Source organism: Salvia splendens, chromosome 19, assembly GCF_004379255.2.
Source record: "Salvia splendens isolate huo1 chromosome 19, SspV2, whole genome shotgun sequence".
Taxonomy (NCBI): domain Eukaryota; kingdom Viridiplantae; phylum Streptophyta; class Magnoliopsida; order Lamiales; family Lamiaceae; genus Salvia; species Salvia splendens.
This window is the reverse complement of record NC_056050.1, coordinates 18,734,917-18,747,465: the sequence shown is the minus strand read 5'-3', so window position 1 is coordinate 18,747,465 and position 12,549 is coordinate 18,734,917. Positions and strand designations below refer to the sequence as shown.

Here is a 12,549-nt window from a genome sequence, read left to right as displayed (position 1 = left end):
CAAGATTTTGATGCTGACATAACATGATAACTCATATGTGGCACTATTGGAGTTAGCCAAAATAACTTAATAATTTAGTATAATACGATATCGTTTCGCTGCATGCAATATGATGTGTTTTGGTTAACTCCAATAGTGCCACATAATTAAGTCATTAAGTTATATCAGCGCCCGAAATCTTAATTGGTTGCAAAATCAACAATTCAATAGTAATTGAAAGTTGCTGCGCAAAACTAGAATTCAGCTAACTTTAAAATTTATAGAAAAATTTCCCATATCCGAAATTAATCTATATTGAGTCTTGCTAAATGTACGACTCAATGTTTATTCTGGATTTTAATTGATTAAAAATTAGTACTCCTTCCGTCCATGGAAAATAGGCCCATGGATGGACGGCTTCAGTTTTAATGAGAAATTGATAGATTAAAAGAGAGGAGAAAAAATTGGTAAAATATGAGAGAGAAACTTTCCATTTTTGAAATGTGATTATTTTTGTGGACACCCCTATGGATGGGGATGGAGGGATTATTATTTAAGTGGGCAAAGGAATTAGAACGGGAACAGTTAATTTGATCATCCACTAGTTGATCGCCATAACCTTGTGGCGGTTTTTGGCTTGTACACTAAGGTATAGTTTGGTAGCTACTACTCCCTCCGTCCCCCATTAATTGTCCACTTTAGTTCCAGCACGGTTTTAAGAAATGTAAATGAAAGTGCGTTAAAAAGTTAGTGGAATATGAATCCCACTTTTATTTATTGGTTTTATAATAAAATATGAGTGGAATAAGTTAGTGGAATGTTGAGCCTACTTATCATTTATGGTAAAAGTGAAAGTGGACAATTAATGGGGGACGGACGAAAATGGCAAAAGTGGACCATTAATGGGGGTAGAGGGAGTATATTAAATTTATAATTTATTTCATCATTTATATTAGTATAATTTTATTTACAAATTTCACACTAAGTAACTACTACGCAAACAAATTAAACTTTTGATCTATATTATTAAGTAATTTCAAGATATATTAAGCTCAAGTAATATCGTTACATTAATGATTCAATTATAAATTTTCAGTGCTCAAGTATATAGCAAACTAATCGATCTTCATTTTGTCGACATTCATCTCGGTTATTCAGACTGATCCTACGAAAGTTTGACATCATGTCTAATTCCAATTACCATTCTAAAATATATTGGGTGAAGGGGTCAAGTAACTTAATTTTCTATGTGCTAACTAAACCCTTTGATTACACCCCTTCGTTGAAGATTATAATTGTTGCCAATGTGGTGGTGGTGACAACTAAGTTGGACCGGAGCCACTAAAAAAAGAAAAAAAGAAAAAAAGAAAATTATATAGCAGGCATGAGTTTATTAGTATATCTTCTCATATAAATTAGAAAGAGATGTCTTCTTCTATTTGTAACACAGTCTTAGCACATAATGTTCCCTAAATATGTACAAAAAGGTAATAGTACATATATGGTGATCATTTTATTCAAGGACAATATTCAGACACAAAATCCTGATTTCATCTCTCCACCTTTTCCTACACCCCTCTTGGTTTGAGGATTTGTAAATTCATTTGCATCTTCACCATTTTCTGTCTCATATTCAAGGGATTTGAATTTACTTAGGAATTGCCAGAAAACTTTTACCTGAAACCATGCATAATTCTCCTGATATTTTGTTCATGTCCATTGATTTTATTTAAAAGGCAGATTTATTTCAGATATAATAAAATGAGGAATAGGTCTCTCAAGTCTCAGGTGATCCATTCATGATATTAGTGACATTAAAGAAGACGAATAAATTCATGCAAAAGTGAGCATAATCAAAATCATGAATTAATCTGTATAGGGTCGTTATTATTGTTGTTGTTGTTGTTGTAATTATTTGTTTAGATGGCTAAAATTGTGGAAGATAATGGTGCAGGTTAGCATAGAAGACATTTGGTTTAAAGAGAGAAAATGAGATAAACAAGAGGGGTAAAGGGAAAGGCATACACCTTATTTAGCATTGTAGGGTGAAGCAGAGATGGCAAAGCAAGAATGGAGCTCCAAGTCGTTTTGCAATCACATTGATCCTGATAAGGAAGAACAGCTCAAACGAGTCAAAATAGGTACAACCTGTCTTATCTTCAACTTTGATATTTTCATGAATTGTGATTGATCATTTTTATGGTTGTGTATTGATGCAAGAAAATTGACATGTTTTACGGTGAGTGCAGCGGTTGAGGATAAAGTGGACAGCATTCTTAAGATCATGAACGATATAAACCACGGAAACAAAGAGAGGAACTTGAGGAAAAAGTCGGAAGCAATCGAACTCATCCAAGATTTCCACAAACAGTATGAAAAACTCTACATCCTCTATGAAAATTTGAGAGAAAAGGTGAAAAAAAGTGTTGAGGTGGAAGACTCTCCCTCCGCTCAGGACTCGGATGCAGAGCCAAATTACTGGAATCGAAACGATGAAGCGAGCAGTGGCAGTTCAAGAATGTCAGGAAGAGAGAGCCAAGAATTTGAAACCTCTGACATAGAAGATACTTTGACTAGTGTGAGTGAGGTGACTAAGATAATGAACAGCGAACCAGGGTCGCCTTTGGACATTCTGAGGGACCTTGAGATTCAACGGGAGAAGGCTGGGAAGACGAACCAGATGTTGGTAGAGATAAGAGATATGGAGGCACTGATTGCTGAATTGAGGATCGAGGTTTCCACCCTCCGCACACACAAGAAGCGACTGGAAGAGCAAGTGGAGTTGAAGTCCAACGAAGCTGTGCAAGCACAAGACACTATTTCTGGACTGGGGGCTCAGATAATGGAAATGGAAGCCGAGAGGAAAGAACAAGAAGACCTCCTTAGCTCCTTCAGAAAGCAGTTTGAGGATGACAAGCAGCTCAACAAGACTAGAATCACGGAGATCAAGACTGAGGCGGAAGGAATGGAGCTCGAATTGAATAGTTTGAAGCATCAGAAAAGTGAATTGCAAGAAGGATTGTTGGAGGAAACTAAACACTGGTCAGCTAAAGTCGATGGCCTAACGGAACAAGTTAGTTTTCTGCAGGAACAACTGGAGACTGTACATAGCCACAAGGAGGAAATGATGCTGGAAATAAAAAAGAAATCAGAAGAAATATCACATTACCTGCTCCAGATTGAAACTCTGAGAACCGAGCTGAGTTCGAGCAAGCAGCGAATAGCACAGGAGAAAGAAAGCCTGCAAGTTAAGGTACATGATTTAGAGTCAGAGATTGAGTCATTAAACAGCAGCTTGGAAGAGAAAATAAGCCATGAAGCATCTCAATCAAGTTTAGAAAGAGAGAAACTAGAAGAAAAAGTGTTTGAACTGCAGAGAACTATTGCTATGAGGGAAAATGAACTATCAACTGGACACAACAAGTTGAAATACCTAAAAGAAGGCATTGATATTCTCACGAGCAAGTTGGAAACTTCCGAAAATGAGAGAACCGGTTTGCAGGTGGAGTTGGAAGCCTCGAAAAATGACAAGAAACTACTTCAGCGTGAACTGGACAAAGAGAAAGAGCACAAGAAATCCCAGTTGGAGAAAATCACCAAAGCAAACTTCCAAAATGCGGAAAGAAAAATAGAAGAAATGGCTGTGGAATTCCGGAAACAGTTTGAAGACCAATACAGGATCCTGAGCCGCAGGATAAGGGTTGCAGAACAGCTACAAGCTGAAAACAAGGAATGGTGCCGAAAGACAAGAGACTCATGCGAGCAAGATAACAGGGACCTCAAAATGATGACAGACAGAACTGCTACTGAATTAAAGAATGTGAAGGACTTGACAGTTACAGCAAATGAATTACTCACAATGATAGACTCAAAGACTTTGAAATTCAAGGAATGCACTGCCAAATTCCAGAATAGGATATTAAAAGCCTCACGCGGCATCAACTCTGTGAAACAGTGGGCAGCAACGAAGAACAAATCCATGTCACACTCGAAAAACAATTTAGACTGCTTGCTAGCTCAGCTTGATGACAAGGAAGTCGAGATATTGGCATCCAAAGAGAAGATCTGCAAGTTAGAAGATAAGGTGACTAAATTAGAGAAACTAATAGAAGAGAATGAAGATGAAATGCAAGTACTTACAGAGGGAAAGAGGGGGGCCATACGGCAGCTATGTATTTGGATAGACTATCACAGAGACCGATCAAATTTTTACAAGGATTTGTTGTCTGAATACAGGAGGCAGGAGAGCATCTTTAATGCATAGTGAGAATTTTGTAACTCAGTAACCATAGCCTCAAACTAATCCTCTTCTTTTGTAATTTTATTCTTCAAACTGGGCAGCAGTGATTGTAGAGGACAAACTTCTCCATGGAACCATCAAGCATCATTCATCTAAACAGCAATGTAAAAAATAGGCTTATAAACGGAGGTTTTTGGTCGATTAAACTTAGCGCGAGAACTGCAGAACACAGTTTTGCATTGTCACCATTTTCCTCTCTCAGTCCCAAAGCTTATATCAACTGAGTAGAGCCAAGACAAAAGTTCCCATCAAGAAGGCACCTAATTAAACAACAGAAGCTGAAGGAAACTAAGCATTCAGAAGATACTCCGAGGCAGACATAGTTTCATTCAGCAATCCATTACAACGTCAAAAGGTTAGCAAATCAATCATAGAACAACACAACACAATCTTATCAAATGTACCCTATGATTCGCCTAAGATTTCCACTTGCAAAACATCAAATATTACATATTTAATGGTCCATGTCAGTTTCTATGAGGATAAAGCTCCCATAGCGTTATAGTGGCATCTTCCGAAGATGAAGCCATCAGTTTGCTTTCAGCTGAGAATGTGACAGCATTGCAAAATGCAAATTGCATGATGGTATTTCAATATAGCCAACGCATTCCCTTTTTGGTAGTCATATAACCTAACCCTGTGATCCCAGCCAGCAGTGGCAAAAATTTTACTATATGGCCTTATCGAGGTGCCTGTGATACCGTGACTCTTCAAAATAATTTTTTTCTTGACCATACCTGACCCTTTCGAAGGATACAAGCTAAATGTTAGTACAATTTTTTTTTCAAACCCCTCCTCCACATGAACTGTCAATGGACAAGCTTAGGTAGGATTTCTCAAATCCCCACAACACCATTGATCCATCCTCAAAGCCAGCAACAACATGTGCATATATCTAAGATTCAGATGGTAAAAAAGCTCCCACTGTCATTCAAATCCATGGAGCTCGGAAGGAGTTTCACAAGTTTTTCAGCAGTTTTAACATCCCAAATTTCAACCACAGAAAAATTTTCCCCAGCTGTGGCAACATAATTACGCCCTTCAGTCCCCGAGCCTCCATCTAGTTTCGCTTGGATACTATTTCAGTTGGTATGATTTCATCATATGCAGAACTGATACGAATTTGTATCAATCTTAGACCCCCAGAGCTTGATAGCCCCATCCCTTCCTTGACTAATCACTCTGTTCTCCACAGCAGCAGTAATGCTAATAATGCCATGAGCTGCAATGTGAAGCCATGATGATGAAATGATCCTACGCTGCAATGTGTCCCAAATCGGTAATTCTCCCTGAAAAGGATGGTCTTGAAGGGATGGAAGCAAACATCCGTAACAGAAGCTCGGTAGCGTCGAGAACAGCCACCGGATCAGGAGGAGGCCACTTGCTCATTTTTCTTTATTTCTTCTACCTACTGCTCTGTGAGACAATATGTCGAACAGTTGGGCTACATGAGAAAATCGGATCCGTGGGGCACTCTACTACTATAATAACGAAAATGTACCCATTTTGTTATTTCTTCCATCTATGGGAAAAACGCCTCCCACATTGGCGTGTTATTAAGCAAAAACGCCAACTGTGTTGGCGTTTTACAATTTCGTTTTATTTTATGCAAATACAGTATTTATCGTAACACGCTCACTTGGTTGGCGTGTTTAATTAAAAAAACGTCATCTACGCCGGTGTGTTTAACAGATATATCACGCCCACTTAGTTGGCGTGTTTAATTAAAAACGCCATCTTCGTTGGCGTTTTTAAGATAAAAACGTCAACCTGGTCGGCGTGTTACCGTTGAACCAGATATCAGTCAGATCTCTCCCAAAATCGTGAACTCTAATCACTTTCCCTCCCCAGATGCGAAAACCCTCCCCAAATGCGAAAAACCTTAAGGAAACCCTTGCTCGGGTCGACGCAATCGGCGATTTGAGCGTGAAGATTTCGATTTTGGCTCATTCTTCCAAACATTAGTCTTCCTATTCGGTTAGTATATCTAAATTTTGACCAATATTTGATGGATTGTTATGATAGTATATAATGTAGTGTAATGAATAGAAATATTTGATGGATTGTTATGATATTATATATTGTAGTATATCTAATTTTTGACCAATATTTGATGGATTGTTATGATAGTCTATATTTGATGTAATTAATATATAATTTTTCACCAATTTTTGGCTCACTCTACATAATGATGAATGAAAAAATAATAAATATTTATTTGTGTTTTACATTATTACAGATAGTATGACGTGGTGTGTCAATTTATATTGGGGTGGAAAGATAATTTCCGGAGCTGTTATTTTATATGATCCTCCTTTTTCAAAAGGATTCATTATGTTGGATGAAAGTGTTTCCTACGATAAGCTTGTAGAAACAATTTGTGAAAGGATGTGGATAAGCATATTTGAAAACAAAGTTCAAATAATATGGAAACATACTATATGCGTTGGATCCGGAGTCACGTTTATAGGTACTCTACTAGAAGAAGTATGCATGCCACTAATGTTCAGTGAGAGTATGGTTACAGGAGGTCAAATTGAATTATCTGTTGAGTATTTGGAAATTACTCAACAAAATAGTCATCATGTCATAAGTTATGATATTGGTACGTCTACGAAAGCCCAAGAACCAAGTTTCGCTGCAACACAAGATTTTGATGTTGGAGGTGTGCGTTTAGGGGACAGTGACAATTGTCATGTGGTTGATGACATTATAGGTCCTGATAAAGCCGACTTTCTTGATCCACAATCACCTTATGATTCTGAAGATGTAAACATTGTTAGTACAGACTCAGATGGTGATCCGTCTGATTATGAACAATTTGTTGATTCAAGACCATCCATTCCAGTTAGAGAAACAGTGGTTGGAGAAACAGCAGTTGGAGGAAGAGCAGTTGGAGGAAGAGTAGTTCCATAGTTCCCATAGCGTGGAATGAACTATTTTCGCACCTTACCAGGTACATATGATAGTTTTGGTCCAAAGAACTTTGAGGCTGCTGATCCCAGTGTGCATTATTGGAGTGAAAAAGATCCTAGCAATGTCGGTTTGCATACTAAAGTTAGAACGAAGTTGGAATTGAAGACAGTTGTGACTTTTTGGCATATAGAAAAAATCTGACAATATACAGTTGCTGAAAGTAAAGGAAAGAGATGGCATGCATAGGCATGCACAAGGGTCACGAACCGCCAGTTCCGGTTCATGAACCGGCGGTTCACGGTTCAGGAAAAGCTTGAACCTGAACCGGCCCGCCTACCTCCCGGCGGTTCCGGTTAAAAAAACCGCCAGTTCACCAGGCGGTTCAAAACCGCCGGTTTTTTGCTTGAACAGCCGGTTCCGGTTCATGAACCGGCGGTTCAACCGAAATTAAAAAAAAATATTTTTTATTTATAAAAATTGATTTTTATATTTAAAATCAATTTTTACAAACAAATGAATACAATAAATTCGTAATAGCCCATATATATTTGATGGGCTTGCGAATTTAAGAAACCATTCTTGGTTGTTTCTCTTTTATAGAGACATCCTTGAATGTTTTATGTTCCACTTTCGATGTGGGACAAAATAATTCTTGGATGTTTCTCTTTTATAGAGACTTCCTTGAATGTTTTATGTTGCTCTTTTGATGTTGGACAAAATATGTTGAAGTATTTTCTTTTATAACTACATGTTTAGAGCATTCATTTTCTTTTTCCAATGTGGGATACAAAACTTTCTTTTGTCTTCTATTTTTCTTCATGTTTTGTATGATATATATAAACAAAATTATTATTCAAATATATTCATGATTGATAAAAATAAAGAATTATTGAGAAATATGATTTGTATATAGAAAATATTTATTTGTATAATAATTATGGTTAGGTTTATACAATTTGTATAAAAATTATTTTTTTAATGTGTATAATATTATTTATTAGTTAACATATACATAAATTTATAAACATAAGCAAATCATTAATGATAAATAACTAATGAATAATAGTTTATGTAATAATATTTGTTATTATTACATAAACTATTATGTCCAATATTAAGTATTGATATTTTATAAATATATATATAAATAACTAAAGAAATAGAATAATTTGCTTTGATCATAAATACATAAATTTATTATAGAATAATATTGGACATAATAGTTTATAAATACATAAATAATATTGGACATAAACTATTATGTCCAATATTATTATCAATACTTAAAAAAATATCAATACTTAATAGGACATAATAGTTTATGTAATAATAACAAATATTATTACATAAACTATTATTCATTAGTCATTTATCATTACTGATTTGCTTATGTTTATAAATTTATGTATATGTTAACTAATAAATAATATTATACACATTGAAAGAATAATTCTTATACAAATTGTATAAACCTAACAATAATTATTATACAAATAAATATTTTCTATATACAAATCATATTTCTCAATAATTCTTTATTTTTATCAATCAAGAATATATTTGAATAATAATTTTGTTTATATATATCTTACAAAACATGAAGAAAAGTAGAAGACAAAAGAAAGTTTTGTATCCCACATTGAAAAAAAGATGAATGAATGCTCTAAACATGTAGTTATAAAAGAAAGTACTTAAACATATTTTGTCCCACATCGAAAGTGGAACATAAAACATTCAAGGATGTCTCTATAAAATAGAAACAACCAAGAATGAGTTTGTCCCACATCGAAAGTGGAACATAAAACATTCAAGGATGTCTCTATAAAAGAGAAACAACCAAGAATAAGTTTGTCCCACATCGAAAGTGGAACATAAAATATTCAAGGATGTCTCTATAAAAGAGAAACAACCAAGAATGATTTTGTCCCACATCGAAAGTGGAACATAAAACATTCAAGGATGTTTCTATAAAAGAGAAACAACCAAGAATAGTTTCATAAATTCGCAAGCCCATCAAATATATATGGGCTATTACGAATTTCTTGTATTCATTTGTTTGTAAAAATTGATTTTAAATATAAAAATCAATTTCTATAAATAATTTTTAAAAAAAAAATTCGGTTGAACCGGCGGTTCAAACTTTTGAACCGCCGGTTCACGGTTCACAATTTGCCGACCCTGAACCGGCCCGTGTTAACCGGCAACCCTCCGGACGGTTCAAACCGCCGGTTCCGGTTCCGGTTCATGAACCGGCGGGCCCGAACCGGCGGTGAACCGCCGGGCCGGTTCGGTTTGTGCATGTCTAGGCATGCAGTTTGTAAGTGGCCACAAGGAAATCTGGAGGATAAGTCATTACCAAAATGTTTGTGGGAGTGTCGAGCAACATTGAGAAAGCATGATGAACACTGGCAAATTAGAGTGTTTAGCACTGCTCATACTTGTATGTGGTATCGTAATTATAATGGGCACCCTAATCCTTCATCGTCCATGATATCATTGAGTGTTTGACATCAGATAGAAAACTATCCTGCTTACAAGGTAAAAGCTATTGTGGCAGATATTGAAAATAGATTTCATGTGAAAATTAGTTACAAGAAAGCATGGTATGCTCGGAGGACAGCTATTGAGCTTGTATATGGTGGATGGGAGTGGTCATTCAAAGTTTTACCGTCTTAATTGAATTAAATGCAAAGACAAAATCCTGGTACAATTGTCGAATGGTTGCATGATGACAGATTAAGCCACGGTATGAACAAGGTATTCAAGTACATATTTTGGGCTTTTGGACCAGCTGTGGAGGCTTTTCAACTATGCAAACCAGTTTTAACAGTTGATGGAACTCATCTACGTGGACGATGTCGAGGTAAAATTCTTATTGCCGTTGGATTTGATGCTAATAAGAAATGTTTGTTTGTTGCATATGCCATTGTTGATGAGGAAACCAAAGAAAGTTGGAATTAGTTTATGGAACACATAAGACTTCATGTAGCAAAGCATGGAATATGTGTAATATCTGATAGGCATGTGGGAATCATAGATACAATGAATTCTCCCATATGGAAAGAAGAACCTAAAGGTCATCACAGGTTTTGCTTGGTACATGTTAGAAAGAATGTTCTGCAGAATCACAAATATATCATGGTTAAAAGATTGGTTTGGAAAATGGGTATTGCTACCAAAAAACGCAAGTTTAAGAAAAGACATCGTTTACTTCGAGACGTCAACAATGAGGCTTTGCAGTACCTTGATACCGTGGATTTAGAAAAATAGAATTTGGCGTACGACAAACACAAAAGATGGGGTGAGAAGACCACTAATATGGTGGAATCTCTCAAAAGATGGGGTGAGAGCACCAAACACAATTCAAGGGATTTATGTGGTTCGAACAAGACGTCGAATTGGTGGTAACAAGTGGAAGGTGTTGTACTTGGAGTCAAACTGCAAATGTCAAAAGTGGCAGATGTGGAGACTTCCGTGTTCACATGCAGCAGCAGTTGCGCGGTTTAGAAACCACAACATGATATCGCTTGTTAATCCCGTATACCACACAAGTGTTTGGGTACACCAATAATCTGGGGTGTTCAATCCACTCAGACACCCAGATTATTGGGACGTGCCTGAATGGACTTTGTAGTGTTCAAGAACTCAGTTAATGCCTTGAAGTCGCGGTCGATACCGTACAACTAGGATTCCTGATCAGATGGATGTCAGTGAACCTGACCAGCCACGAGCCCGACGCCGTTGTAAAAAATGTCGTCAACCTGGTCACGACAGGCGCAACTGCCCGACTTCTTGATTGATTAGACTTATGTATTGATTACTAGTTGATTACTATTTGGACTTATGTATTGATTACTATTTGTACTTGTGGTATTTTGCCTGGACTTATGTAGTATTCAATATGTTACATAATGTATTGCATGTATTGTATTGTGATTGTGGCTCTGCATGGTATGTTAAACATAAAATGTTTCTGCATTGAAACGCCAGTCTCGTTGGCATTTTTACTAACACACGCCATTGCCGTTGGCATTTTTACCTAAAAACGCCAACCTAGTCGGCGTGTTTCATAAAAACGCCAACCACGTTGGCGAGTCAATACAGAATGGTTGTATGGCATCTACTAGAAACTTGGGCGATACATCAAAGTGTAAAATGACAACGAGCTGGCGTTTTTTGTGAAAACTCCAACCTGGTCGGCGTGTTCGTGTTTAATAAAAATGCAAACCTGATCGGCGTGTTTCTTAAATACGCCAACCAAGTTGGCGAGTCAATACAGAATGGTTGTATTGCGTTGTGTAGAAACACGCCTAAACATCACCTACTTGGCATTAAGTTTCAGCCAACAGTTTCTACCCAATCCTGCTTATTACAATGCTTATTCAAAATATTGCAATCATTCTCACTTCAAAAATATAAATAAGAATAGAAAGAGGAGTTGTAAAATTATCAAATATAAAGATTACAAGATTCACAAACACGAAGTTCAACTCAATAAACAAATAAAAATAGATGTAGTTTAGTTCAATCGTCTCGCCTTCTCCGCATAAACAGGCCACGGATCCCCTTCCCGATTCTGGAAGTAGGGAGTCTAGAGGGAGGAGTATCTTGAACAACAACATTCTCTAAATCCACCCCAAAAAAAGTCATCTCACACTGAAAAATGAGGTGGAGAATGGTGGACATCACTGAGACCAATATCTTCACCTGTACCACCAGTGTGACTGACAGAATGACGACCTCGAACTGCAGATCCAGGTGGAGGTGGAGACACAAAATCTTCATCGGAATCATATACCAAGTGAGCATCCATCCTTGAAAATGACGACTCTCCACAAGCAGTTTTCTTCTTTCCACGTCGTTTCCCTTTTTGTCTCACGGGCATGTCAATGTCCAGCTCAGAGCGCTGAGAAGGACGGTAGTCCATCATCTCAGCCTCCCCAGATATCTGCAGACCATCTTCAACCATCCTCGAAATTGTTACCAAATCTGGTCGTCCTGTCATATCTTGCCCACTTAGAAAGTGACGTATTTTTTGAAGCGTCTACATCTACAGTTTTCAAAGTTAATTTCATTTCATTATACGAATATAAATAATTAATAGTTGCTTCAATTTACCGCGAAGCTATGAGAAGATGCCTTTTCATGGAAGCCCTCTTGAGCATGCACGCCAGGTTTAGTTAAGTACACCACAGTTATTCGGCGAAACCAATCCATATATTCATCAGTTGCAATAGGCTCATTTGAGTACTCCAGATCAATCCACACCAAGTTGTGCCTATTGTCCCACTCCTGTATATGATTGGCGTGGTACTCAACCCAATTTCGGCCAGATTTACCACGACGATCCTGTT

At 36.9% G+C, this 12,549-nt stretch overlaps 1 protein-coding gene and 1 pseudogene across 1 annotated transcript; one reads left to right on the top strand and one right to left on the bottom strand.

Annotated features, from left to right (window-relative positions):
- The first annotated feature begins 2,035 nt into the window (after positions 1 to 2,035).
- On the top strand, positions 2,036 to 4,243 carry LOC121779120 (COP1-interactive protein 1-like). The gene is made up of 2 exons (XM_042176460.1): positions 2,036 to 2,120; positions 2,229 to 4,243. Exons 1-2 carry the CDS (start codon positions 2,036 to 2,038, stop codon positions 4,241 to 4,243), a joined length of 2,100 nt encoding a protein of 699 aa, XP_042032394.1.
- A 503-nt stretch (positions 4,244 to 4,746) lies between these two features.
- On the bottom strand, positions 4,747 to 12,200 carry LOC121779119 (annotated as a pseudogene).
- Between the last annotated feature and the right edge of the window lie 349 nt (positions 12,201 to 12,549).

Excerpts from the sequence above, each read along its gene's own strand:
- LOC121779120 (XM_042176460.1), top strand. The coding sequence starts at position 2,036 with ATGGCAAAGCAAGAATGGAGCTCCAAGTCGTTTTGCAATCACATTGAT. Across the intron at positions 2,121-2,228 it reads GCTCAAACGAGTCAAAATAG|CGGTTGAGGATAAAGTGGAC; the intron begins GTACAACCTGTC and ends CGGTGAGTGCAG.